A 27499-nucleotide genomic window follows, 5' to 3' on the forward strand; every position below is an offset into this window, starting at 1 on the left:
AAGAGAAAATTAAAATATTTTAATATAAATCTCATGCCTTTGAAAAACTACAGATGGGATGAATGCTCGCTAATGTTCACTTTAATTTTGTTGATTAAAAACCCAAATCCCCCCAAATACATTGTTTTTACCAATATTTTTCGAGTTCAAAATCTAAATAAATAGATGCTCTCAATCAATTAACATTATCTTTGTATATATTCTGTGCATTGAGAAAGTAGGAAATGGCTTATTTTTTATTTGAAGGTGGAAGTCTTTGGCTTCTAGGCTGCCACCAACACCCCCTGGTGACAGTTGGATTGTGAGCTCCACAGTGGGCCTGGGCTTGGTCACTGCACGTCTGCAGCCAAGTGTGCAATTAAGTCTCTGGCATCTTGCATGGCGGAGGGTATCTCTGAGCCATTCTCAGTCACTTGGGTTCCAAACAAGAACACCTTCCTGTCGTTTCCCACCTCAGATAATGCCAGAGCTTCATGGATATCTGTAATGCGATAGGCGGCTTCAAGATCCTTCACTCACAATGGAAAAAGAGTACGAAAAAAAAGTGGGTTATTTTGCAGTCCTTCTGAATAAGATATATTTATTACTCTCATTTATTGCTCTCAATGACCCCATCTCCATTTTAATACAGAGGATATTGTGACCCCATTATTATGACCCTAGTAGTTGTTTGACTAGAAAGATTTTCATCAGAATTATACCAGCACTTATGAGTTATCATCCAAAAAAGTATTTTCTGGAATGAAGTTAAGCCAATATAATACCTTAATCAATTTTCTAAACAGTGCAGTCAATCTGCTTCTGATTTTCTATTTTCCTTTTTATTTTCCCAAGGTTATATTCAACAGGACCTTTTTTGTTTTTTTTTTTGAGGAAGATTAGCTCTGAGCTAACTGCTGCCAATCCTCCTCTTTTTGCTGAGGAAGACTGGCCCTGAGCTAACATCCATGCCCACCTTCCTCTACTTTATATGTGGGATGTCTACCACAGCATGGCTTGCCAAGTGGTGCCATGTCTGCACCCGGGATCCGAACCAGCAAACCCCGGGCTGCCGAAGTGGAACATGTGAACTTAACTGCTGCGCCACCAGGCCAGCCCCATGGATCAATTATTTTTAATTTATCTTTAACAATAGAAATTTGATTCATTAATTGGTTTTTGTTCATATCGTATTTTACTGATTATAGCATTTGCCATTGTGAGTTTTCTTTTGTGGCCATTATTTCTACTGAAACAAAAAATTTTGGATCAGACTTTGAGGGGTGGAGGTTAGATAGAGAAGGAAGCAGGGAGGGAGTGGATTTAGAAAATGGAATGGTGGGAGAAGGAGGCCAAGAGGGGAGGGACAGGTGGAGAGAAAGAGGACAAGATGGAGAGATGACAAAGGCTTAAAGGAGGGAAACCCACAGGGAGAGGCAGAGAGAGGAGAGATTCAAATGAGCAGACAGAGAGCCTTTGCTTATGCGCACAGCAAGGTCAAAACCTTCTTGAGGTCAAAATGGCAAGGTCAAAACATATTTCTTTGCCTCTCATACATCAAGAATTATTTATGCAAATGGCTTCCGATATTTCCTTTTCTAAAAACACACACAGATTCAGTTATAGTTTTTCAGTCCTTTGCAAAAGTTTTATCATTTTCACTTCTAAAACTGCATTTGTAATTGGCTTTTTGTTGTTGTTTCATAGTGTTCTCCTTAAGTTTTAGGAGATCACTTTTAAATCTCTGGAAATAATCCAATGTTGTGTCATTTTGTTTCATATACCAGTATGACCCTATCCAATTCCATTACTGGGAACCTGTGAGACATTTCCTCATGTGCCATACATAGTTTCTGGCTGGAGTTGATTACTTTCTTGGATGTTGGTCATCCCAATATATTGCCTTTTTGAAATCTGAATTCATTTAATCCTAAGCCTGCAGTGACTTTTGTAGCAGTGTTAATGGATCCAGTGACATGTGGACAATGTCTGAAGTTAATAAATTCCCTGATGGAATTGGAGAGGAAGGAAATAGAAGAAGGAGTGTTGGATGGGAGGAAGGGCTCTTTGTAATGATAAAAGCTTATCAGGGCTAAATACCAGGTTTATTCCACACTTACATAATTGTGCCTTAGTTTTATTGTTTTTTTTTTCTTTCTTTCTTACAATTGTGCTTTAAAGAGGTCATCACTGAAAGAATAAAGATAGTAAGAAGACTTTTTAAAAAATCTTACATAATAACAATCTGAAAGCATAAATTACTTTGGCCAAGGAATATCAACAAAGATGCATTAATCTTAAATGAGAATATCCAAACCTTTCATTATTATGCCCTAGGAAAAGCTATAAATTTGACACCAAATGGCTCTGTTTATTCAATTTGATGAAGCTAAGAGATACAAACCACAAAGGAAAGTATTGATACATTTGAATGTTAAAAATGGAAACCTCATGTGCAAAAAGCCCTGGTGGTCTAGTGGTAAAGATTCTGCACTCTCACCACCGCGGCCCTGGTTCGTTTTCAGGGAACCCGGTGGTCAGGGAACAACACCACCCACCTGTTGGTTGTCATTCTGTGGTGGCTGTGTGTTGCTGTGCTGCTGAAAGCTATGCCACCAGGATATCAAATACAAGCAGGATCACCCATGGTGGACAGGTTTTCAGCAGAGCTTCCAGACTAGACAGACTAGGAAGAAGGACCTGGCCACCCACTTCCAAAAACATTGGCCAGGGAAACCCTATAAATAGCAGCAGAGCTTTGTCTGATATAGCGCTGGAAGGTGAGAGGATGGTGCAAAAAGACTGGGCAGGGTTCCACTCTGCTGTACACAAGGCCACTAGGAGTTGGAATCTAACAACAACAAATGTATAAAAAAGGAAACCATAAGCAGAATAAAATGATAAGCTGGAGAAGGTATTTGTAGTACATGAAGAATGAAACTAATTTGAAACTAACAAGCAATAAACACCTGAAAAGACATTCAAGTTCACTACTGGTTAAGAAAATGCAAATTAGAATAGTAAAATAAAATTTCAGCCCCATCAGATTGGCAAAAATGGAAAAGTTTGACAATACCAAGTATTGGCAAGGATGTGATGCTGCAGAAACTGTCATATTCTGCTGGTGGAAGAATAAATTGATGCAGTATCTTTGGAAGCAACTTGGTAAGAGCTAGTAAAATTGAATCTGTACAAACCCGAAACCCAGCAATTCCTTTTTTAGGTATATGCACTAGAGAAATGTTGATACACATTTACAAGGAGACATATATATGAAGCTTCACTGTAGCACTGTTTATAACAATAACAACTTGGAAATAACCCAAATGCCCAGCAAGAAAATGGTTAAAATGTGATAATTCATGCAGTGGAATACTATACAGCTCACTTACATGTACCCTTATCCTCTACATCTTTGTAGTTTGTGCTACTTAAAATGCTCTATTTTTTTTTTTAAAGCTCCATCCTTTCTTTTAAAAATAATCTAAGCTGCTGGACTAGCTTCTATGCTGGATTTTACCATAGGCTCCTACTTCAGGTCATCATTTGTAATTAGTTTACTTTCGTAAACGTTCACCCATTGCAGTATTGGGAGAGAAGGTAGGAATTCACCTCTCTTATGATTGACAACGCTAGCACTTGAGAAAGGGGCTTTGGTAGTATAATGCTATAGGTGTTTATTTTCTTTTACTTTTTTTGTTGTGGTAAGATACACATAAAATTTATCATCTTAACCATTTTTAAGTATGCAGTTAAGTAAGTACATTCACATTGTTGTGCAACCATTCATCTCCAGAATTCTTTTGATCTTGCAAAACTGAAACTCTGTAGCCATTAAACAATAACTCCCCATTCTTCCTCCCCAAGCCCCTGGCAACCACTATTCCACTTTTTGTCTCAATGAATTTTACTACTCTAGGTACTTCATAAAAGTGGAATCATACAGTATTTGTCCTTTTGTGGCTGGCTGATTTCATTTAGCGTAATGTCCTTAAGGTTCATCTGTGTTGTGGCATGTATCAGAATTTCCTTCTTTTTAAGGCTGAATAATATACCATTGTATGTTTATACCACATTTTGTTTATCCCTTCATCTGTGGATGGACACTTGGGTTACTTCTACCTTTTGGCTGTTGTGAATAATTCTCCTATGAACGTAGGTGTACAAATATCTGTTTGAGTCTCTACTTTCATGTCTTTGAGGTATATACCCAGAAGTGGAATTGCTGGATCTCATGGGAATTCTATTTTTAATTTTTTAAGGAACTGCCATACTGTTTTCCATAGCGGTTGTACAGTTTTACATTCCCACTAACACTGCACAAGTGTTCTAATTTCTCCATGGAGGTTTAATATTTTTAATGCTTATGTATGAAGTAAATTAAGGTCAGTCCAATTAATCTGAAACAAACTATTTCTTTATACGTGGCAGACACAAATATTTTGTTGAAATCAATTCAACAATCAGTAAATGTTTATTGAATTAAATTTAACATATTTGTTGAATTCCTACTATGCATAAGGCAGTATTTTAGGTATTACAAGGGACACAGAGGTGAATAACGGTCTCTACCCTCAAGGAATTTATAATCCAGTAGATCTAATAGGTATAAATTGAACTGAATATGCAGCGTATTGTTGAATATCTAGCTGTTAAAAGTAGACATTTCTGGGGCTGGTGCTGTGGCCGAGTGGTTAAGTTCGCGTGCTCCACTTCGGCAGCCTAGGGTTTCACCGGTTTGCATCCTGGGCACAGACATAGCACCACTTATCAAGCCATGCTGAGGCTGCATTCCATATAGCATAACCAGAAGGACCTACAACTAGAATATACAACTACGTACTGGGGGGCTTTGGGGAGAAGAAGAAGGAAAAAAAAAGATTGGCAACAGTTGTTAGCTCAGTTGCCGATCTTAAAAAAAAAAGTAGACATTTCTATTTCTTGTACTAATAATAAAACTATTGAGTACAATTTCTATTTGCACAGACTTTTACCTGTTTGTTTGCAAACACAACCAGAGGAAGGATTGGGTTTGTTCCAATTAGTCGATGAAGGTGTTCCTTGGCTTCAGGTAATCTGTTGTGATCTGCTGAATCCACCACAAAGACCAGCAGCAATCCCCTGGACAGGTACATTTCCCAGTAGGAACGGAAAGGTTCGCTGCCACCAACTACAGAGAACAGGAGAGAAAGAAGACACACAAAGCTCGCAGAAGCGTCCACTGAGGAGGGCAGGAAAGGCATGTGTAGATAATTCTGAACAGTGGACAGGTGTTCTGATAAAATACCACTGTGTGAGAGTGTACCCAATTCTGAGAACAACCAGAGAGATGTTGCTGGGGAAATGGTTGGTGGCAATATTTACCCTCCACAAGTGGTGGTTCATTCATTCTGGAACACAAAGATACTAAATACTACAGCGGATGCTTCCTGATCCTGTTATACATAGTGGCCATAGCAGCCACTCCATGTCTATCAGTTATAGCTCAAAAAATAGGAATAGGCTATTAAAATCATTGAGGGTGGTGGGTTAAAACACCTATTTCTCTAAAATAAGTTTGTTTTTTTTTGAGGAAGATTAGCCCTGAGCTAACATATGCCAATCCTCCTCTTTTTTTGCTGAGGAAGACTGGCCCTGAGCTAACATCCTTGCCCATCTTCCTCCACTTTATATGTGGGACACCTACCACAGCATGGCTTGCCAAGCAGTGCCATGTCCGCACCCGGGATCCGAACCAGTGAACCCCGGGCCGCCCAAGTGGAACGTGCGAACTTAACCACTGCGCCACTGGGCTGGCCCCTAAAATAAGTTTTAAATGTACTGAATTCATTGGCTAGCCTCATTTGCACAATTTTTTTCCTTTGTCAAAATCCCATAACTAATTTCTCCTCTTAATACTGCACTAAGAGTTAATATGATCCTGTGGGCATTCAGGAATACTTGCCTCAGAAAAAAATGCCTTTGGATGATTTCGTTCTGCTGATTCTTCCCAGAAGAAACTTTTCAGTAATGATAATAATATTTACACAATGAATTTAATTTAGTTTTTATTTTTCTCTTAAGACAGAGGTTGGCAAACTATGGCCCACAGTCTAAATCTGGCCTACTGCCTATTTTTGTATAGCCCACAAAGAATGAATTTTACAATTTTAAATATTTGGGGGAAAAAAGTAACATTTCATGATACATGAACGTTATATTGCATTTGGATTTCAGTACAAATAAAGTTTTATTAGAACAGACAGGTGAATTTGTTTGCATATTGTCTGTGGCTGATTTCACATTACAGTTGCAGAGTTAAATAGCTGCAATAGAGATCATGTAGCCCACAAAGCCTAAATTATTTACTATCTTTATTTTATATTGTCCTTTTTATATTGACTAATTTTATATTGTTATTTTTAACTGGCTCATTGTGTTCAAATTTTGTGCATCTTTGCTGATTTTTTTCTCCTTGATCCTCTTAATAATTGACAAAGATATGTTGAAATCCCTCACTGTCCATTCCTCCCCCCAGTTGAATTCTTTCTTTTCTTTTCTTTTTCCTTCTTTCCTTCCATCCTTCCTTCCTTCCACTTTTTATATTTTGAGACTATTTTCTTAGCTATCTATTTAGTTAAAATTATTATTTCTTCTATAGCTTCTGGGAAAATTGAAACCTCTATTCTTAATAATGCTTTTTAGCTTAAAGATTTGGTTACAAGGTTTACCAATTTCTCTGCCCACCATTTTCTCTTCTTAACTGGGTGAAAGCGAAAATAAAAAGGCGACTGCAGTAATCTAAGTAAGAGACGATAGAAGCTCCAAGTCAAATAGGGGCAGTGGGAAAGGATGTAATAGATGAATTCAAGATCTGTTTTAGAGGTAGAAAAATTCATAGTGTTTTACTGTGGACTGGAGTTGGGGGTACAGGAGGAATCAAGGGTGACTCCAAGTTTTCTGGCTTCAGCAACTTGATGGGTGAGGAGCCATTTACTGTCCAGTGCATTACAGGGAAAGGAACAGACATAGAGATAATTCAAGCATTTTGTTTTGCCCATGTTAAGTTTGAAAGGCCAGTTAGACAGCCAGGTACAAATCTCAGGTGACGTTTTGATATGTTTGGGCTGGACAGATAAATCTGGGAGTTTTTAGCATATAGATGGTATTTAATGCCAAGAAGATGGATGAAATCATCCAAGGAGAAAGTGTAAAGAGAAGACAAGAGGATCTGATGCAACTTTGAGGAATAGCAATATTTAGAGAGGCGGCGACTCCAGAACGACTATAGAGTAGGGGCTTCTGGCCTGCCATCTGGCTACAAGAAGAGGTTTGGAGCTTGTCTGTAGTTGCATTTGCAGAGAGGGAAGCACACTGCACACTTAGATTGCGTGTTTATTTGGGATAGTAAGGGAGGGGGGAGGCTGTTATGTGAGAGGCTGCGAAAAAGCCTTCCTCAGCTCCCCTCTATCACCACCTCTGCAAAAAGGAGAAAATACAAAGAGCAGAAACTGATTTCCCCCACGGTGTACCCTAGTATTAATCTACACATGAATTCTAAGAGCCTGGGAAAGTCTGACCCAGTGTTACTTTTCCCAAGGACCCAATGTTGATAACGTTATGTCTGGCTTGAGGTACATAAGCGCGGCTACCCCGTAGCTAATGAGAAGAGGGCTTACTCTCCAGGAACTCCATCTGGCTGTCTTCAGTGTTGATGCACACTGCGTTGAAACCGTGGGTGGGTGCCACACTGTGCTGGACTCTGTTTAAAGCTAGAGAGTGGAGAACGCTGGTCTTTCCTGCTCCATCCAGGCCCAACACTAGGATCTGCTTATTTTTCTCCTGTGAAACAAAAGATAAATCCATAAACTTAGGCTATCAGGGGCCTTGTTTTCCTGCCTCCTGACAGTGTGCCTGCCTGTGGTAGGACCCAATAATATTTGTGGAACTGTAAACCAAAACAAAATTTCACAAGTAATTTAATAGGTCTAGAACAAACTGTACCAATCAGTTTGTATTTTATAATCAGCCATTAGTTACGTGATATTAATTACACATTCCCTCTCCAATCCCCAACTCCTGGTCAATCTGTCAAATAAATACTTTATATATATCAGCATTTATGGGAGGTGCCATAGAGCACAGGGCCAATTTTTCAGACTTCACTTTGCTTCCTGAGTTCGTGTTCATGGGGTTGCACCAGAATTCGATTTGTTGTTTGGGGTCTTGGCACCTTGATGGTCCACATATTGACGGCGCCACTCAGCATGTAAGCGTCTAAGGTCTCGTATTATTAATCTGTCTTGTCTTCCCAATTGGATCACTACATTAAAAGCTCTTAGGGCAAGGTTCCCCCTCTTATACTTTTTAATATAAGTATCATAGTTAAATGAAAAGGCTAAGATTATAGAAATTATCAAACCAGTTCCAATCACAAATGAGCATTTATTTTAAAACCTGATGTTAAAACCTGTTGTACTAGATGTAAACTTTAGAAAGAAGCGTTCCACCAACATACCAGCCTTAGAAATTTTTATGACAAGCGACTGAGGGACAAGAAGGGCAGGCTGGTATGAAGACAGAAATAGAAAGTTCAGAGTGCTCAGAAAGGTGGCTTTTAGGGTACAAACTTTAATGTAAACTGTAATAAGTGAGCAACAATACAGCCAGACTGCTCACAGGAATTCAATTCTATTTCCCACACAGCCTACTAAAGAGGTTTCTCATGAACCGAAAAACACTAGTAAATGTCTTCAATGGCGCTGTTTAAAACATTAATCTTAAACATTTCTCCTTGGACACTAAATGTTGCCGTTAGACTTAGACTGGATTTCTGGTAAAATGTGGTCCTAAGCAGCACTGGAATGTCTATCCCACCTCTTTTAAAAGAATTATTATCGTAAGATCTATGTGAAAGTAATGTGTTTTAAGGTCTGGTCTAGTAGAGACTTGCATAGAGAGCGTGATTTATGAAGACTGTCTAGTGAATAACAGAACTAGAAAAAGTCTATGTTTTTGGAGTGAATTCTTGATAGCTCTTAAATTGAGTGGTATTTCCACAGATGTTTCCTAGCTCCGTTCCCACCACCTTCCCCATTGCTTTCCATCTGCATCTAAATGTTATAATGTCCTTCTGAGAGTGTGATGGTAAAAAGGAGGGACTTGATGCACAAAGGAGACTTCACGGGGTGGTTTGAAATTGCATCTGTAAAGCAGTGGTGGCCCCAAGAAATGGCTGCAGGGTGTGGATTGTGTCCCTCTTATTATCTCCACCAACGGCCCCACTCAGGCTACCCCAACATATCTCATCAATTCCAGGATGCATTTTTTCCCACACAATTTAACATCTCTGAAATGAGGGTTTTACAATCCATGGTATGTCATATATTGGTTGGCACATTTTTTTTCTTTCTTAATGGTACCTAAAATAATGGCATCTTGGAGCCTATGAAATATTGTGAATAAAAACAATTCCCTAGTCCCTTTCCAACCACATTACTGCCCCTAAGCTCATCTTATCTAGTTCTTTTTTTTTTTGTACACTTATTTATTCATTTTCTTTTCAAGTGTTTTTCTTTTCTTTTCTTTTTTTGAGGAAGATTAGCCCTGAGCTAACGTCTGCTGGCAATCCCCCTCCTTTTGCTGAGGAAGACTGGCCCTGAGCTAACATCCGTGCCCATCTTCCTCTACTTTATATGTGTTTTATATGTCTGCCACAGCATGGCTTGACAAGCGGTGCATGGGTCTGCACCCAGGATCTGGACCTGGAAACGTTCCCCTGGGCTGCCGAAGCGGAACGTGCGAACTTAACCGCTGCGCCACCAGGCCAGCCCCCTATCTAGAAGTTCTGCAGTCACTAATGCGCTATGACATCTTGCTTATTTTTTAGTCTAAAATACATACTTCCTCATGCTTATCATCTCTTAAGGAAAGCTGGGATTATTGTAAACCAAGAGTTCGGACACAGAATGTGATTCTGAACACCACTGCTCCTTGTCAAAAGTTATTCCTTTAACTATGTACGGCTCTAGGTAGTCTGTGTTCTACCAGAGATCAAATCTCCATTAATCATTCAAATTGTTTAGAATCAGAAAGCAGCTCTGAGCCCAGGAACTCCAGGAGAACAGAGCCCATTAAGCCAATTCAAACAATGCCTGGTTTTTCTTTTTTTTTCCCTCCCAATTTTTTAATTGTGGTAAAAGACACATAACATAAAATTTACTATCTTAACCATTTTTATTTCACTCGTATGTGGAAGATAAACTAACACATGGATAAAGAGAACAGAATAGTGGTTAGCAGAGGGGAAGGGGGCCCAGAAGTGGGGATGGGGGGCAGTGAAAGGGGTGAAGGGGCACTTATGTGTGGTGATGGGTAAAATTAGACTATTGGTGGGGAGCATGACACAGTCTATACAGAAACTGATAAATAATAATGTACACCTGAAATTGTACAATCTTATAAACCATTATGACCTCAATAAAATAATTTTTAAAAATTTACCATCTTAACCATTTTTAAGAATATAGTTCAGTGGTATTAAATACATTCATAATGTTGTGCAATCATCACCACCATCCATCTCCATAACTCTTTTCATCTTGTAAAACTGAAACTCTGTACTCATTAAACACTAAGTCCCCATTCTGCCTTCTCCCAGCCCCTGGCAACCACCCTTCTACTCCTTGTCTCTATTTTGATTTCTCTAGGTACCTCATATAAGTGGAATCATAGATATTTGCCTTTTGTGACTACAATGCTGGTGTGTAACCGTCCCTTCTGGGCGGCGGTGATCTGAAAACAATGGAAGCAGTAATCACAGGGTGCACGAGAAAAGTCCAGACAAGCCCCAAACACATCCTGCGCAAATTCAGGAAGCCTGCACCTTCCGACAAAGAACTTATTCAACAGAAAGGATTCGAATAGAGAGCCTGTGTGCGCCGAGGGCTCGGGGCTGGGTTCCGTGTTGTGGGAGTTCTGAGCCAGTGCTGAGCGCTGGACAGAGACGGGGCCGGAAAGCGCCCTTCCTCGCGTCCCCGTGGAGACCAGCTGAGACCTCTTCTTCCTCAGCACTAGACCTGAGAGGGTTGAGATGCAGGGTCAGGGTTAGGGGTAAGGGTGGGCAGAGGGCCGGGGAGAAGGGGCTGGTGATGGGTCGTTCGAAGCTTGGCACATTCCCTCCATCCACAGATTAAAAAGCCCGAAAGCAAGACCCGATTCCCTCCCGCGCGGGTCGGGGCCTCCGACGTAACAGAGCGGGCGCTCGGGCCTGAACGCCGACAATGGCCTCGGGGACAGGGTCCGAGGCACCGGTCCCTTACCCGCGGCTCCAGCGGGGGCTTCGTCAAGATGCTGTTGTTGTCCTTCTCTTTCTTTTCTTTTCCCTTAAATTGTTCCTTCTCTGTCTCCTGCTCTTTCCTCTTTTCTTCCTCTTTACTCCTTTTCTCTTCCTTCTCTTTCTCTTTCTCCTTTACTTTTTCCTTACTTTTCTTCTTCTCCACCTCCTTCCTTTTCTCCTTCTCCTTTCCTTTTCCCCGCATTTTCTCTTTCTCCGGCTCCTTTCCCTTCTCTCTCCTCTTCTCTTTCGCCCTCTCCATCCCCACCGCCTGTTTCCTTCCCTCCCCTCGCGCGCCCGCGCGCTGGAGCTGCGGCCCTGGGTCCCGGCAGGTGTGGCCCCCGCGGGGGGCGCAGGGCCGAGACGTAGGTCCACGCGGCGTAGAGCACCCCCGCGGTCACCGCAGCCGCGGCCAGTCCCCGGGCGCGCCTGCCGCCGCCGGGCATCTCGCCTTCACTCGCGGGGGGCTGCGCGCAGCAGATTCGCGGAACCTGGGAGCGGAAGGAAGAGCGGAGAGGGGAAGGCTGAGTTACAGGAATGGTCGAGCCCAGCCGAGGGGATCCGAGAGGCCCAGCCGCGGGGCAGATCGTCCGTGGAGGAAAGGCGTCCCCAGGTGCTACTTCCCCGGGAGGGCGCACTTTGGCGCGATTCCCTCAGGCTGGGCAGGGCGGGTCTCAGACAGCCCTTCTACGCGGAACAGATCTTAGCGTCTCACCTCCCCCGCATCATCCCCGAGCCTGCACAGCCCACTGTCACCAAACGGTAGAACGCTTGAGGCGCCAGAGTCCTGAGCGTCCCCAGAGGATTCCCTGCTTTCCCGCAGCTAGAAATCACAAGCCTCAAAAGTGGAGTGGGGTATCTCCTCGCCCTCTGCCCACGTTCCACTAGGAATGTCTAGAGGCTGCTATCCAGGATGCTTAAGGAAAAACAATGGAGGAACTTGAACAGTTCCCTTATTTTAAATTCCTGCTACATTCCACTTAAAAAAAATTCCCTGGAGATTAAATTAGTAGTCTGCCAGGATCATAGATACCAGTAATGCCAGATATTAAAACCACAACTAAACAGGGGGACGGCCTGTGACCTAGTGGTTGAGTTCCGCTTGTACTGCTCGGTGGCCAGGATTCTGGGTGTGGACCTATACTACTCGTCAGCCACGCTGTGGCAGCAACCCACATACAAAATAGAAGAAGACTGGCACAGATGTTAGCTCAGGGAGAATCTTCCTCAGAAAAAAAAGTTTACACCTTGGTTTATTTATATACACATATGACATGAAGTTTCAGCGAAGTTAAAACCAGGTTCTCTCAATTCCATTAGATTAGTTTTGTGGCTTGCTGGGAGGGGCAAGGGACAATTTCAGATACTCAGCTTAAAAAATTCTTAGCTACACTAACCAGGAAGTCCTCCATAAAATGCCAACACCCAAAACACCTTAATCCATATTCACTGCTAGAATATTTTATTTTAAAATGTGCCACAGTGAATGGATGTATCCGTATGGGTTTCTATAAATGTACACACACACACATATATATACAAAGTATATATGTCATTGTTTAAAGACCTGTCCAAAAGAAGAAATAATTACTAGCAAGTTAATGTAGATGTTTACACTTCATTTGACAATTATAACTACTTAAACTGAGGATTTAGTTGCTTAGTAAAGACTAACAATGACTGGCAATCACAATGAGTAAAAAGAGAACTGCAAATGTCACTGTTGTACCTTGGGTCAAAATTTTCAATGATGGATAACTTTCACCAAAATTCTGTAGTTTAGTGAACCTAAAAAATAATTATCCTTCACCACAGAAATTTAATGAATCCTAACAAATTTACTAATAATTATTCCTGTAATGGGGAATATATTGAAAAGAATAAATATCTGTCTCTTACCAAGACTATTCTCTGAGAGTTCAAAAAGTATTATGCCATAATAAATCACTCATATGTAGCAGGGTCTCGTTTAGATGCCACCACAGATTCTGATTATGCTGAAGAGAAGGGCAGCACCGCATTTCTTACTCTTATAAAGGAGGAAAGCCTTTTAAAAAAACTCTTCGAAGAAGTTTCATAGATATGTACAACAGAGTCAAACACAGCAGCACTTTATTAACAAGGATGGAGTAATAAGATCACAAGGAAATACTCATAAGTCTAAATTCAATGCTATCTTGGGCTGTATAAAATGAATTCTAACAAGGGTGGGCATCCCAGTGTGTCTGTCTCACAGCTGTTCAAAGGGAAAGTGGCCTGCAAGCAAGGAAAGACCAGAGCGACACTGACACCACAGACTGACTGTATAATACTTCATTACTTTGAGAAGGGTAATGAGTGTTTGTACCCCTAACTAGAAAGAGGAGCCATGAGTATCTTAATTGGGCCAAACAGTTCTGTTAAGTTTTAATACTGCCTGCTACTGAACTCTGGTATTGATTTCGTCTCTAACTAGCAAGTCAATCTTCATGCTCTTGATAGCGGCCATTAAATCTTTCTGATTGAGACAGTCCAAACCCATCTGAACTCAGAACACTGGGTCTAAGAGTCAACTTCTTACAACATTGATATATTTTCCTTGAGTTCTTTAATGGTGCTAAATCAATATAATGTTATCATAATCTGAAAACAATATGGGGGTGCAAAGGAGTCCTAATTTATATATATGTATATATGTATACACACACACATACACACACTATCCCATGTTCCAATATCACATGACAGAGAATTTATGGTCAAAATTAATCAAGACATTTAGTTTTTCTGTGGCCACTCAGGTAATGAAGTGAAGAATACCAGTCTATTAATAAGGTCCCTTTTTATCACACGATATTTCTAAGCAGATATTTGGAATGCTCAGAAGATTCCACTTTCAGTCTCCTAAAGCTCCTAAGACATAATTTAAAGTGGGACTTGATAGGAACAAGTATCTTCAGACTTAGTTGAACCAGTAGAAGTGATTTCTGTTTAAATCCTAGGAAACTTTGGATAACATGCCTTGTTTGTGAAACTGAAAAAAACACCAGATCAGCACACAAAGAGAAAGGATGCAACAGATATCAAGGTAGATATTCTGAGACCTTATCATCTGTGCAAAGCTAGGTGGTACAGGTAGGCCAAGTTTGACTAGGCAGAGTTTGCAGAAGATATTTTCCTGTTTGATGCACAAGAAAATAATTGTATGAAAATGTGGGGATGGGAGAGGGAGCAGCTCTGTGCTTCTTGCTGTGTCACCTTTATCATGTTCCTAATGTCAATGAGACTAGTTAGAAACAGCCTGCAACAAGAATGTTCTAATCACCAGCCACCTTTTCCACCTTTCTTCTTTTTCTGTTGCTGTTTCTTTTTTGTTGCTGGAGCCCCTGCAGGTTTCTGGTGTCTTGGGGGTATGATATTACTTGTAGATGCAGATACTGTTGCTGCACTGCCAGGTCTTGGGGAGGTGGGTGGGCTGCTCACAGTTTTACTGGCATCCCTGAAATCATCAGATTAGGAAAGTGTTGGTTATTCACATATTCAACAAAGGAAAAGGCTATAAAAATAATGTAGGTACATGAATTTTACTGTCTACCCTTAAAAATCTCCCACACATATTCTATTTCTTTTAAGGTGGGTTCCCCAGCTCCCTATCCATTTTTCTTTTGAATAAAATTTTTATTACTTTATAATTAAATAAAAAATAATATATGGTACATGCCAACTTTTAGAAAGTTTGGAAAATAAAGAAAAAATTTTAAAATGACCTATAACCCTACCACATAAACTTATTTATTAACATTTTCAATACTTCTTTCTAGTCACATTTATTTATATCTGTTTATCTAGATATTTAGTTAGTTCAACAACTCAGTGTATTCAGTTTCCTTTTGAAGGTACTGAGACTCTAATATTTACAATACAATCCTACCATCCTACTATTTACAATACAGTCAAACCAGAAATGCCACATTTTCTTTCCTTTACCTAAGCATACTGCAAAACATTTATCAAAGAGATCTGACTCTACTTCTCATACTTAAAATATATTTTTAAAAATTCTTAAAATGATCCTGAGTCATTAGTATGAGATTAGTATGAGACTGACCCTGACTCTTCAATCTCAGAAGGAACCAACCTATGCTGAGTGACTTCAACTGGGGAGCAATGGAGCAATGACTTACAGTTCAGAGGAAGCTCCTGCAGTTGCTCCCTGGGTCCCTTTTCCAATCTGATCCTTCTTTTTACCCTTCTTTCTTCCCCGGTAATAAGAACGTTCTCGCATTGGCAGCCATCTTTCAGGATCTGGGGTCACTTTGGGGTCATAATTCTTAGGCAGTTTTCCTATGTAACAATTAATTGATTAAAGAAATGAGAGATCTGTCCATAATGTTTTCAAGACACATTGTTTAAACCATGTGTCCAAACCTGGGAATAAGTAACATTAAAACTGAAATAAATTTATCTGAGAAAGTTTTATTTGTATAATCTAGCAGGGGGAAGAGGCCTTATTTCTAAGCATGACATGAAATTCAGAAGCCAGAAAGGGAAATATTTCATAGATGTATCTATATAAAAAATTTTAAATTTCATTTGGTAAAAGACACAATTTTAAAAGAAATAAAACAAAAATATTTGCATACTATATAACAGTGAATTATTATTCTTAAAATAGAATGAACTATTGATAACCACAGGTAAATCATGCAAAGAAGACTGGGTCCAGCTGTAATTAGGATAAGCCAGGAGAAATCAAAGTCTTTAATCATGTGAAAAGATGCTAAACCTAATTAAAAATGAAAATGGTAACAAATTCTATCAAATTATCAAAATTTTAACAAACATTAAAAGTAGTAATACCCAGTGTTGGTGAGACAGTGGGACATAAACACCATAGGCAGAAGTGTATACTGGTATAGCCTTTGTAGAGAGCAATTTCATTTGGTAGTACCAGTCAAAATTTATTACTTCTAGAAATTTATCCTGTAGATACCCACAAACCACAAAGTTACGTGTGTAAGAATATTCTCTATGATATTCTTTAAAATATTAAACTAACTTAAATGTCTCTCAATAAGAGAATGATCAGGGCCAGGCCCAGTGGCCCAGTGGTTAAGTTCGGCACGCTCTGCTTTGGCAGCCTGGGTTCAGTTCCCAGGTGTGGACCTACACCCTCCATCAGTGGCCATGCTGTGGCGGCAGCTCACATACAAAATAGAGGAAGATTGGCAACAGATGTTAGCGCAGGGCGAATCTTTCTCAGCAAAAAGAGGAAGACTGGTAATAGATGTTGGCTCAGGGCAAATCTTCCTTGGCTAAAAAAAAGGAACAATCAAATAAATTATAGTATACCTACACTATAGTAAGTTATAGCTATGGGTTAGAAAGTGAAATACACCTATATTTGATAATTTGGAAAAATGTCTGCGCAACACAGTCTAAAGTAGAAGATTAAATTACTCTGAGGACATGTTCATATCAGTTTTGTAAAAACTTTCATTGACTGAGCATGTAAACACATAATAATGCATGTTTATATATACAAAAAAATTAAGTAATTATCTCTAGGAGCATGAATTTGGGGTGGGGAATTTTCCACTCTTTATGCCATTTTATTTTATTTATTTTTATTTTTTTATATTTTGAGGAAGATTACTCCTGAGCTAACATCTGCCACCAATCCTCCTCCTTTCGCTGAGGAAGAATAGCCCTGAGCTAACGTCTGCTGCCAATCCTCCTCTTTTTGCTGAGGAAGACTGGCCCTGAGCTAACATCCGTGCCCATCTTCCTCTACCTTATATGTGGGATGCTTACCACAGCATGGCTTGCCAAGTGGTGCCATGTCCGCACCCGGGATCCAAACTGGCGAACCCTGGGCCACCGAAGCAGAATGTGCGCACTTAACTGCAGTGCCACTGGGCTAGCCCCTATGCCATTTTATAATGAAAGAAATCTCAGTGTTTTCTTGTTTGTTTTTGTTTTCCTTTGTTTTTAGAATGAGCATATAGCACTTCTAAGTTTTAAAAAATGTTCATCTGTGAACTACAAAAACTGGAAAAGAAAGAGAAATAGCAGGTTATTGCTACCTATAGTTATCAGGTGTTCCCTTGCAGTATCACTAATACACAAAACAAGATAAAACAAATACTTATTGAGTTTTTACCATTTTCCAAGCACGGTGACAAAAGTGAAGAACTAATAACACTTCTAGTTAAAAAGAGAGTGAATGCAAACATTAGCTTCTGCACCATCCCCAAACCCCACTAAAATGGTAACACATTAGAAGGAAGAACAGGAGAAAAGGTATTATTGAGGAGGTTTCGGAAGAAAGAAAACAGACAGAGGAGTGGTAACAAACTTGGCAGACTTGGGAAACCTGAATCAAGAAACAACCTGATTTCCACCACAGATTTCCCAAAGACTCAGGAACAGGTAGGGGGCTCCAGGAATAATCTCCAACTAGTTGAAGCCAGGCATTGTTAATTCCACCCCCTCTTGCCACGGATTAAGAACACAGCCTAAGTCAATAAACGCATGGCATTCCCCTGGTTAATGGTCCAGGGCTGGACACTGACCTATGCTGGCCCAATCAGATTAATGGGAAAGACCTGCCAAATGCAGGGAGACCCTCTTTGGACCCTGCTGGATGTAAATGACAAGTTATGTGGCCTTGACTGTTTCCAACAAACATCCTCTGACTCTAATCGGATTCAGTTTTGTGTAAAGCAAAACAAAGAGATACAACTACTGGATCAACCAACCTTGATTCTACCCTTCATCTACACTGCCATTTTTATAAACAAATTTTCTTAAGCCAGTATGACGGAGTTCTATGGTACTTGTAGCCGAAAGCACCCTAAAGTATAAGGGCTTACTGTGTGCCAGGCATTGTTCTAAGAGCTTTACATGTGGTATTTCATTTACTCCTATGAGGTATATACTATCACATTCCATTTTATAGATGAGAAACTCAGGCAGGTATGTTAAGTAACCTGTTCACAGTCACAGCAAAAGAGCAATGTTGCTAGAGCAACAATTTGAATTCAGGCAACCAAATTCCAGAGTTGCACTCTTTAAAGTAATAAAATTAAATGTTAGCTATCATCAAGACAAAAGTCAGTGTTCAAAGATACAAGAATGGATATTTATATCCGAAGCTTTTTATACAGGGCTAAACTCAAGCTTTTATCATGTAGAAAGGAATGTAGAGATGGGGAGGGTGGGTAAAAAACAAACAAACAAAAAAACTTACCCTTCTTTTTTTTCTTCTTCTTTTTCAAGTCTCCCTGCCTACAAAGAGAAGAAAAATCTTTACCATCAATGTGGTAAAATATTTCCATAGCATTAAGCATGTGCAAGAGTAACCTGGGCACTTTATCATAAAGGCATTTACAACTTGGTGCAGGTTCATCAAAGCTAATCAACTAGCTGGGATATTAATTCTAGTTAAATTTATCACATTTAAAAAAAAATATTTAAAAATCTATTATGAGGATGATAATGCTTTTTTCCTAAAGACAGCATTCATAATGAAGTCAATCATTTACTGTTGCTGATATGTTAATGAAGTCAGGAAAAAATTTACACTTCAAAAGCCATTCAAAAAAGGAGTGAAAAACTATGATGGCCACAAAACTGGCAAAGTATTCTCTCTCTTCCATTCTCTATTCATCCTGAGTCAAAAACAGAATCTTAAACATTTTACTATAGGCCTCTGCTAACTGTGTTTTTGAGATGGCAATATAGGAGTACAAGGAAAGAATTGGAATTTGACTTCTTATAAATTAATGAAGCTGGCTAACCTTTTCTTCAAATCAGCAAAATAAACCTCATCTGAACTTTGGTTTAGAATTACTAGACTAATACTACATGGATATACTAAATATACATCAAAAACTTAAGAGATAAATAAAGTAGGGCACATCCAGCCTATAGAATACTATGCATAAAAAGAATGAAATGTCTACATTTAGAATATGGAAAAATCTCCACGACTTGGTAAATGAAAGAAATTGGAAAACAGTAAGTACAATCTAATCCTACTTCTGTAAAAAACAAAAAATAAACCAGCCCAAGGAAAATATTTCTAAACTACTTCTGTGTGTAAATACAAAGAAGATCCTGAAGGATAAACATTAAATTAATACCAGAGGTTAATTCTGGGCCGGGAGGAGGGCAGAAACAAGGACTAAGAGCTGGGCACAGCAAAAGAGAAGGGAAAACAAACAAAGGTGACTTAAATTTTATTCACAGGGAATTTTTATAAGAACGTCTTTTTTATTCCTTATATAATTTTAAATCAGTATTAGTGAATGTTACATTACCCTTGTTCCTTTGGTTGACTATCTCCAGCAACTTTTCCACCTTTCTTCCGAATGTACGTAGCACCAGCAGAATTTTCAAGAGCCTCAACATCTACTTTTAGGGACATGCTATCTGACGAGGGCAAGTGTTTACTAAGACTGGGATCCAACAGCAGTTCAGGAACACAATACGTATACATGTAGACATCTGCCAATGTATCTATGCCAATGTAAAAAGACACTTTTTTTGATGCCCTTCATCAAAAGCAAAACAATGTTCTTAAATCTTCTATAGAATAACAAATCAACAGGTCATAAGGTCAATTATAGTTGTGAAAGGACAACTTGAGAAAAGAGTCACAAAGTAATCATCTATTCCTTAACTCAGTGATGTACTTCAAGGTTGTAGCTTAATAAAAACTACATTTCAAAACAACTATCAAGCTTATAAAACACAGACTTGCTCCCTGCAAAGGTTTTGACTTGTGGCTGCAGTTTTGAGAACACAGCTTGGACTGGAGGAGCACACATGGTCTAAACTCAGCCAGTGAGGACACTGAATCCTCTTATCTTCAGTAATTGTTTGACCAAAGACAGTTCAATCAGAATGATATTTCAGAATCATGTACAATTACCCAAATAAAATATGCTTTTTCTTTTTTTTGCTGCCAGACTTGAACTGGAGGGATAGAGGCTGCACCTTGCTGACTTCATTTTTGCCTCTGGATCAAACTGTACCCCAAGTTGGATGTATCACTGTATTTTTCAGTCACATTGATCAATAAATTCTCATTTTTGCTTTTACTAGTTAGAAGCGGGTTTCGTTTGTTAAAATTTACAACAGAAAGAGCCCTGGTCAAAACAGGTACTGGAAGAGATCTTGTGCGCTACTTGGGAGCTGTCTGGAACAACAATCAAAAGGATACGCTTTTGCTTTCTCAGGATCCACAAGCGAGTATGCAGAAATAAGCTGCGCCAGGGTGTGAATATCTTTTGGATTTTGTCTAAAAGAAGAAATAAGAAAGTTACTAAACAGTTTATAAAACTGGAGAAAGTAACATAAACAAGCAAAATAACTCCCTCATTTCAAATAACAGCAATCAAGGTTGGATTTCTACATCTCCACCTTGCAGAGCTTACTTCCATAGCTGCTCTAGGTCACTAATTGCCTCCTTCTTCCGTCCATATTTGAGTTTGAAGTTTGCAGCTTCTCTTACCAAGGACAAATGAGCAGGAGATTTAGGCTATAGGTTCAATAAAAAGAGGCGAAAAAAGGTTTAATCTAAATATCTAGTAAGTCAATGAAGTTACTACATTTATTAGACCTTTGAAATGGACCTATCCATTAAATTCCTCATCTTGAGTTTTATTGAATGCACAAAACAAAAACAAATTCACATATACACATACAGGGAGGGGGTAGACAAATTAGTACAAGAGAAGACCAATTTATGAATTTGGAACACAATCCATCTCTATTTAGACTGTCTACAAGTAGAAATATTCCCTCATAATCAAATCTCAAACATATGTCACTACAGTTTTCAAACATTATTTTAATACAATACTCCCTAGAACACTGATATCCCTCCACTGCTAATAGGGCTAACAGTATAAATGTCACCTGTGTGTATACATAAGTTGGATATTGCCTATGCAGAGACCCATACTGGAAAAAATGAAGACGTTCCTACTGGATGGAGATATGATATACAATTATTCTATGTACTACTGTTCCACCAATTACTACCATCCATAGGCTTTCTAGCCACTAAAGATGAGCTCTCTTATGTGCAATCATGTACTATTAGCATTCTTATTTCTTAAGACTACATATACAAACATACGCACACGAGAAGAAGCTTCAGAAAACATAACAGCTATTTTTTTTCACTTGGCAACTTCTTATTTCTAATAACTTTATTTGGATCTAGTATACTTTAAAAAATGAATTTGACAGCCTAATAGCATTCTGTTTTTAAAACAGTGACTTGGAATATTTCAATTCTCCTAAATTTTGAGTTTACTACTGCAACTTTTTTATTTTTATGTAAAAACATAGCCTCATAACATTTTACTCCATTTATTTACCTGATGGTTTTGATACCACTGGATAGCTTGTGTGAAGACCTCAATGGCACTATCAATATCTTCCTCATGGCTGTACATGGTCACTAACGCAGACACCTACACAGCCAAAGGTATAAATGAATGAATAAAATCTCCCCTTCTCTCTCAGAACAGTTTTTCAAAACGAAAAACACTGAACAAATAGCAAATAAAGGCTGCTACGCACTCTGTGAGTACCTAATTCAACATCAAAATGACTATCTTTATAGAGCGTAATAACTAGAAATACCACGAACAGCAGTGTTTTCCAAATACAAAGGCAGTTATCTATAAAATGTACCTTTCCTCTAAAGCAGTGCCAGTTCACAGTTTGTTACCAGTCCACAACAAGGTAAGTACAGAATGTGAGAATAAGTGCTTAAAAAATTAGTTTATATAAGAAAACATTGTTGGGATAAGTAAATGTGTGATCAGTGAGGTGCACACAAGTGTGGTTAAACTCCCATGATGAGTTACATGTGGCCTGAGCTACAGAAAGTCAGTGAAAAGCTTGCCTAGTGTGTCAGAGGGACAGCAAGGAGGCCCACGTGATTGGAGTAGAGTAGGGCGGGGGGGGGGGGGGTGTTTAGCAATAGATGAGGATAGAAAGGAAACAGAAACAAAAAGCTGGATCTTTGAAAAAAATCAATAAAACTGATAAACCTCTGGCCAGACTGATAACAAAAAAAAGAAGACACAAATAACCAATAGTAGGAATGTGAGAGGATCTACAGATACTAAAAAAAATAAATAAGGAATATCTGAATTTTTATGCAAATAAATTAGACAACCTAGAGGAAGTGGATATATTTCTTGAAAGGCAACAGAAGGCCAGATATTAAATATTAGAAACATTTTATTTTCAGCCATATATTATATTTGATTCTAATTTAAAGTAATTGTAGCTCAGTCTTTAAAATATGAATCTTCAAAAGAGAAAGCACTACCATAATATTATACATTTATTGAGTGCCAACTATAAACAAGCCGTGTTAGAGGACACAGCCATGAAAACAGTCCTGTTCAATAAATGCACATACCACCACTACAGAAGTAGTCTCTACTTTGAAATAGATGCTTTCGTAGCTATATTAGCCATCTAAACCTGTGATGCCTGAATATTCAGAGAACTAAAAACTAAATTTGTTGGCCACTACTACTAAGTTGTTTTAACTGAAAGAAATCACACTTAAGACATGATAAAATAATTTAGGCTAAGAAACTCCCTATACAGCTTTTAGGTTATTTGAGGTTGGCTTTTAGTGATAATATAAGGCCTAAAGTGCCTGGCACATTTGACTAAATAAAAAACCAATGCAAAGCAGAGCACAAAACGAAATAAAATGTATACCAGATAAGTAATTATTATTTTTACTACCCTACATTATGAATAAACAAATAATTAGAAATCAAAATGAATACAAAGAAACAGCAAACATACCAATGGACTATTAATTCCATTACTTTTTCAGTCTAATAATCCTTTAGTTATGAACTCACCATGCCTGGTTTATGCTTTAACTCCTCTATGCTTCTCAATATTAGACATGCTTTGGAAATATTACCTTAAGAGATTAAAAACAATCAGCATCACATTGAAGAAAGTAATTTATGGGAAAAAAAAGAAATTTAAGAGTCATATTTTGTAACATCACTAAATACTCAAGCTTGGGGGTCTTGGGAATAATGTACTCTATTTATTCATGTTACAGATAAGAAAACTGAGTCTCAAGGAAAGAATATATCTTGCTTACACTCATAAAGAAAGTTAATGGCAGAGCTGCTACCAGAAAAAACGCTTCCCGACTCCCAGTGTGTTGGGTCCTATTTTTCCTTTTTCAGGCCGCAACTCAAAGGTACAGTCCTTCACTAAAGGCCTTGAAATATGTTACTGCAGACATGAGAACAATGGGAAATTTCCTGTGGTGTTAAGATGCTGATTTTCCGCTCATTGCAAACCTCAATAACAAAACTTCCAAAGTCTTTAAAAACAAAACAAAAACCACGACAGGCTCTCTCTCAGTAATTTGAGAATGATGATTAATCCTTGCAAAACTTAAACTAAAAACCAGATGAGGAATGAAGATAAAGAGCACAAGAAAAAGCAGAGAGGTGGGAAAAGGAAAAACAAAGGAGGAAAGGAAAGAAATGTGAGAGCAGGGTAACAGGGAGACCAGCAGTGTTTCTCAAACTTGTTTTCTTTACTACCCACTAAAGAGCCTTTTCAGACATTTTTTCCCCCTAACTGCCAACTCTCCTCCCCTCTAACCACGAAATTTTCATTTCAGCCTCTGTAATAGCTAAGATTTTTTTGATGCCCCCCCACCAAACCAATCATCACCCCCACCAAGAATGCATGGTCTACACCAGAGGTGTCTCGTCTGACAGAACTTTCTGTGATGATGGAAAAGTCCTATATCTCTGCCGTCCAACTAGTCACATGTGGATACAAAGCTTCTGAAATGCAGCTAGCACAACTGAGCAAGCCAATTTTAAATTTCATTTAATTTTAATTTAAACTTAAAATAGCTATGTGTGGATAGTGACCATCAAATACAGACAGCTCTAGATGATCACTCAAGGTTGGTTCAAAAATCAAGGACAAAAACACTAGCAGTTTTCTGCAAGATTCAAAAATGCCAGTTTCTCCCAAAGATAAGGGTCATAAAGTATAAATGAAGGATAAAGGGCTAAGAAATTTTGAAAACTAGGATGCAAAGTAACCCTTACTGCATGCAAATACAACCAAGTGACAGACATAAGCATTTCTACATATGACATACCCAGGAAATTTAAGTAAGTATGGTCTTTTGGAATAGCAGAATCCTTGGCTTCTACTGACTTTCAAGGCATAGAATAAGAATCATTCTAACAATTTAGGAATAACCCAAGAAAAGGCCAACTAATACTACTAAATCTGTTGGAGCTCCCACCATCCAGATTCATATTTATAGCAATAATTATGCTTCGTCATTATGCAAAAATCTTAAAATCACATAGCTCACAACTACTTCAGAATCATTTCAGCCATATGTTTCCATTAAAATGATATTTTAATCATGATGAAATCATCATTAATACCTTGGGAAATTTTCAGCTGTGCCATGGTCAGCTTAATTTCAGCTGCATTTTCTGGATGCTGATCTGAAAATTCCTAAAATTTTTTTAGGTGGGGGAAAAAAATAACATTTAATTTACACAACTAATTGTACACATTCCAATTATTTATCTTAGTAACATAAAATTTTAAATCCAGTTTTAAAATATTAAACTTCCGGTTTCAGGTTAAAATTTTAACTTCGAAAAAATTTTATTTGACATGTACTTCACTTTAAAATTATGCTCTGAATGTAAGTGCAATAATGTCAAGTTTGCAGGAAGTCACTAATAGAGAAATAATAATTAAGATTACTATGTAGACTTTTTTTTTTTTTAAAGATTGGCACCTGGGCTAACAACTGTTGCCAATCTTTTTTTTTTTTTCCTGCTTTATCTCCCCAAACCCCCCCTGTACACAGTTGTATATCTTAGTTGCAGGTCCTTCTAGTTGTGGGATGTGGGATGCCGCCTCAACCTAGCCTGACGAGTGGTGCCATGTCTGCGCCCAGGATCCAAACTCTGGGCCACCGCAGCGGAGCACGCGAACTTAACTACTCGGCCACAGAGCCGGCCCTTTTTTTTTTTAAGAAAGATACTCAAATACATGATGTCTCCTTACTGAGGGTCCCTGCTAAGCAACACTGCCCCTCAGGATGATCCTAATTTTACCCTGTCCAACTTTCCAATGTAGTCTACCCTCAGTAAATTCAAACATGTAATCCAACAGCTGGTTTAGGTTGATAAAAACTAAGTTAGTATCTCTGTAACTGTCTGAGGTTTTAGATTGGGACTCAACGTAGAACACATTATTGAAAAAGGGGTTAGCATGTTCTGGTATTATAAGCCTAAAACAACCCCAACTCATGTCAAATCTCCAAATGAAAAGCATTCTTCAGGGTTTATAGCAAACATCTACTAACACAAACTTATTTAAACAAAGCCATATTCCAAGAATTAACTAAAGCGACATGCTGGAATTTGTCTACTGGAACTTTACTTTTAGTTTTCTCATGAAATTTACAGGCTTGTATGTTATTCTAACGTAATGAAAATGAAACAAGGCTGCAACTACCTCACACCTCATTGAAAATTTAAGTAATTCCTTTACCTGAAGCAGCTCTATTGCTTTTGTGTGCTGCTTTTCACGGCAGAGCTGGGCAGCTTGGATTAACACAGGCAGGAGACGTTCAGGACTTTGGGACTGTAAACTGCCAGAAATTTTGCGGCATTGTTCTGCCTAAAAGACAGTATTTTCCCCCCATGAAAAGAAGCTGGTTAATAAAATTGAACATTAAATGAATGATCAAAAGAAAAGAAGGATTGGGGAAGGGGGAAGGAAATCAGCTGAAACAAAATAGTAAGTGAAGAACTGCCTAGGGTGAGAAAAGTGGTTTATAGTGTCTATTCTCAATTTTTTCCTCTAAGAAAAAGATTTTCACTTACCAAATTTAAGCCATGATTTCTAAAAGCATTTAGGTAAAGGACAAGTTCTAAACATTCATCTGGATGCTTTAATTCCAAAATTTTCCTTAGAAAAACTATATCAAGTATTAGCGTTTGCTTCAAAACAACAAAAGGTATAGTTATTTCTTGCTAAAGTATTTAAGAATAACAACTCAGTTCTAAATGATGTGACTGCCTCTCATTCTCCCACTGAAAACCTCTATTCTAGAAGAGTATGAAACCATAATTTAATTAGAATTAATCCATATTTAAGTTAGAATTAGCCTCAACATTTACAACTTTTTATGATTGTGCACAAACTGAAATGAAAGATGGATCTTAAATCTGTAATCATGATCAGCATCTTTGAAGATTTTTACTTGAATTCAGAGATTAGAAATAAAGTAATAAGAAAATTGTCTCATTTACAGGTGTGAATAATGTTTTCTTCCTCTTAAAAGCCACCAACTGCACACCTTTACAAAGAACCGGGCAAATTACTTGCTTAACAAAATCCATGATATATGACATTCTGTAGAATACATGGGTTTAAGACAAAATATAAACAAAAAATATCAATATAGATTGGACTGATACACCCATTGTGCCTCATAAGCCATACTCTGAAACGTTTAGCCAGGGGAACCAGAGATCTGTCACCTACCTGGTTTGTGTACATAGCAAGCAAAGCTTTGTTAAATTCTATGGCTTGCAGTTGTTTCTTGGAAAGCTTAAACTCTACTCCTTCTGCATTGGTTAATTTCACCTTCTTCTTGGAGTCAAAGACATTTTGGTCCTGACAAAGAAAAGTTCATCCACCATTAACAGCAATTTCAGATTTCAACTCTTTTAACACTCCAAGGCCTTATTCCTATTTCATTTAGTTATTTTATATAAACATGACAAGAGAGCTTGGAAGATAATACATCTACCTGGTTGGGGTGCCTCTGCTCCTAAAATGCATATAAGTATCTTGGGTTCTTGGTTTTCTTTCCTTTTGTCTTTCCACTATTAACTGCTTGTTTTGAGCTTTTTGAAGAAAAGTACTTGGGATAGCACAGATCTTACAGTGGAAGTTCAAACTACAAAGATACCTAAATTTGCAATTTCTACAAACTATGTCCTTTAGAATTTAGATGACAAATGAGGAATGTAATTCATTCCTCTTTGAAATATTATTATGTAAGCTTTGCTTACATTAAAATTCAGAAATCTCTTCACGCCTCTTTTGAACCCATTTTTAGCAGAAAAATACTAATGTAATACAGCTACT

At 38.4% G+C, this 27499-nt stretch overlaps 2 protein-coding genes and 1 long non-coding RNA gene across 7 annotated transcripts in view; 1 reads left to right on the plus strand and 2 right to left on the minus strand.

Moving 5' to 3' along the window:
• On the minus strand, positions 1 to 11904 carry ARL9 (ARF like GTPase 9). Of its 5 annotated transcripts, none has more exons than XM_008528637.2 (5): positions 11280 to 11904; positions 10701 to 11036; positions 7638 to 7800; positions 4974 to 5149; positions 1 to 509 (listed from the first exon to the last, which is right to left on the minus strand). In XM_008528637.2, exons 3-5 carry the CDS (start codon positions 7651 to 7653, stop codon positions 330 to 332), a joined length of 372 nt encoding a protein of 123 aa, XP_008526859.1. In that variant the 5' UTR covers positions 7654 to 7800; positions 10701 to 11036; positions 11280 to 11904; the 3' UTR covers positions 1 to 329. The 5 variants fall into 5 exon arrangements, with proteins under 5 accessions (XP_008526859.1, XP_070470933.1, XP_008526860.1 ...); XM_070614832.1 differs by having other exon boundaries at positions 10701 to 10752; positions 11280 to 11629; XM_008528638.2 differs by having other exon boundaries at positions 10672 to 11036; positions 11280 to 11629.
• Positions 11769 to 20379, plus strand: LOC139082575 (uncharacterized). Its single transcript, XR_011538728.1, has 2 exons — positions 11769 to 11906; positions 20248 to 20379. It is a non-coding gene; the product is annotated as an uncharacterized lncRNA (long non-coding RNA).
• Positions 13389 to 27499, minus strand: part of SRP72 (signal recognition particle 72) — a 26482-nt gene continuing 12371 nt past the window's right edge. The window contains exons 9-19 of the mRNA XM_008528639.2: positions 26891 to 27022; positions 25892 to 26020; positions 24766 to 24838; positions 23185 to 23249; positions 21667 to 21762; positions 20716 to 20819; positions 20502 to 20579; positions 19597 to 19734; positions 18525 to 18562; positions 15457 to 15616; positions 13389 to 14771 (exon numbers count right to left, since the gene is read on the minus strand). Of these exons, the coding sequence (XP_008526861.2) occupies positions 14594 to 14771; positions 15457 to 15616; positions 18525 to 18562; positions 19597 to 19734; positions 20502 to 20579; positions 20716 to 20819; positions 21667 to 21762; positions 23185 to 23249; positions 24766 to 24838; positions 25892 to 26020; positions 26891 to 27022 (1191 nt within the window). The 3' untranslated portion in view covers positions 13389 to 14593. The remainder of the gene's footprint in view (positions 14772 to 15456; positions 15617 to 18524; positions 18563 to 19596; positions 19735 to 20501; positions 20580 to 20715; positions 20820 to 21666; positions 21763 to 23184; positions 23250 to 24765; positions 24839 to 25891; positions 26021 to 26890; positions 27023 to 27499) is intronic.

Source organism: Equus przewalskii, chromosome 3, assembly GCF_037783145.1.
Source record: "Equus przewalskii isolate Varuska chromosome 3, EquPr2, whole genome shotgun sequence".
Lineage (NCBI taxonomy): Eukaryota > Metazoa > Chordata > Mammalia > Perissodactyla > Equidae > Equus > Equus przewalskii.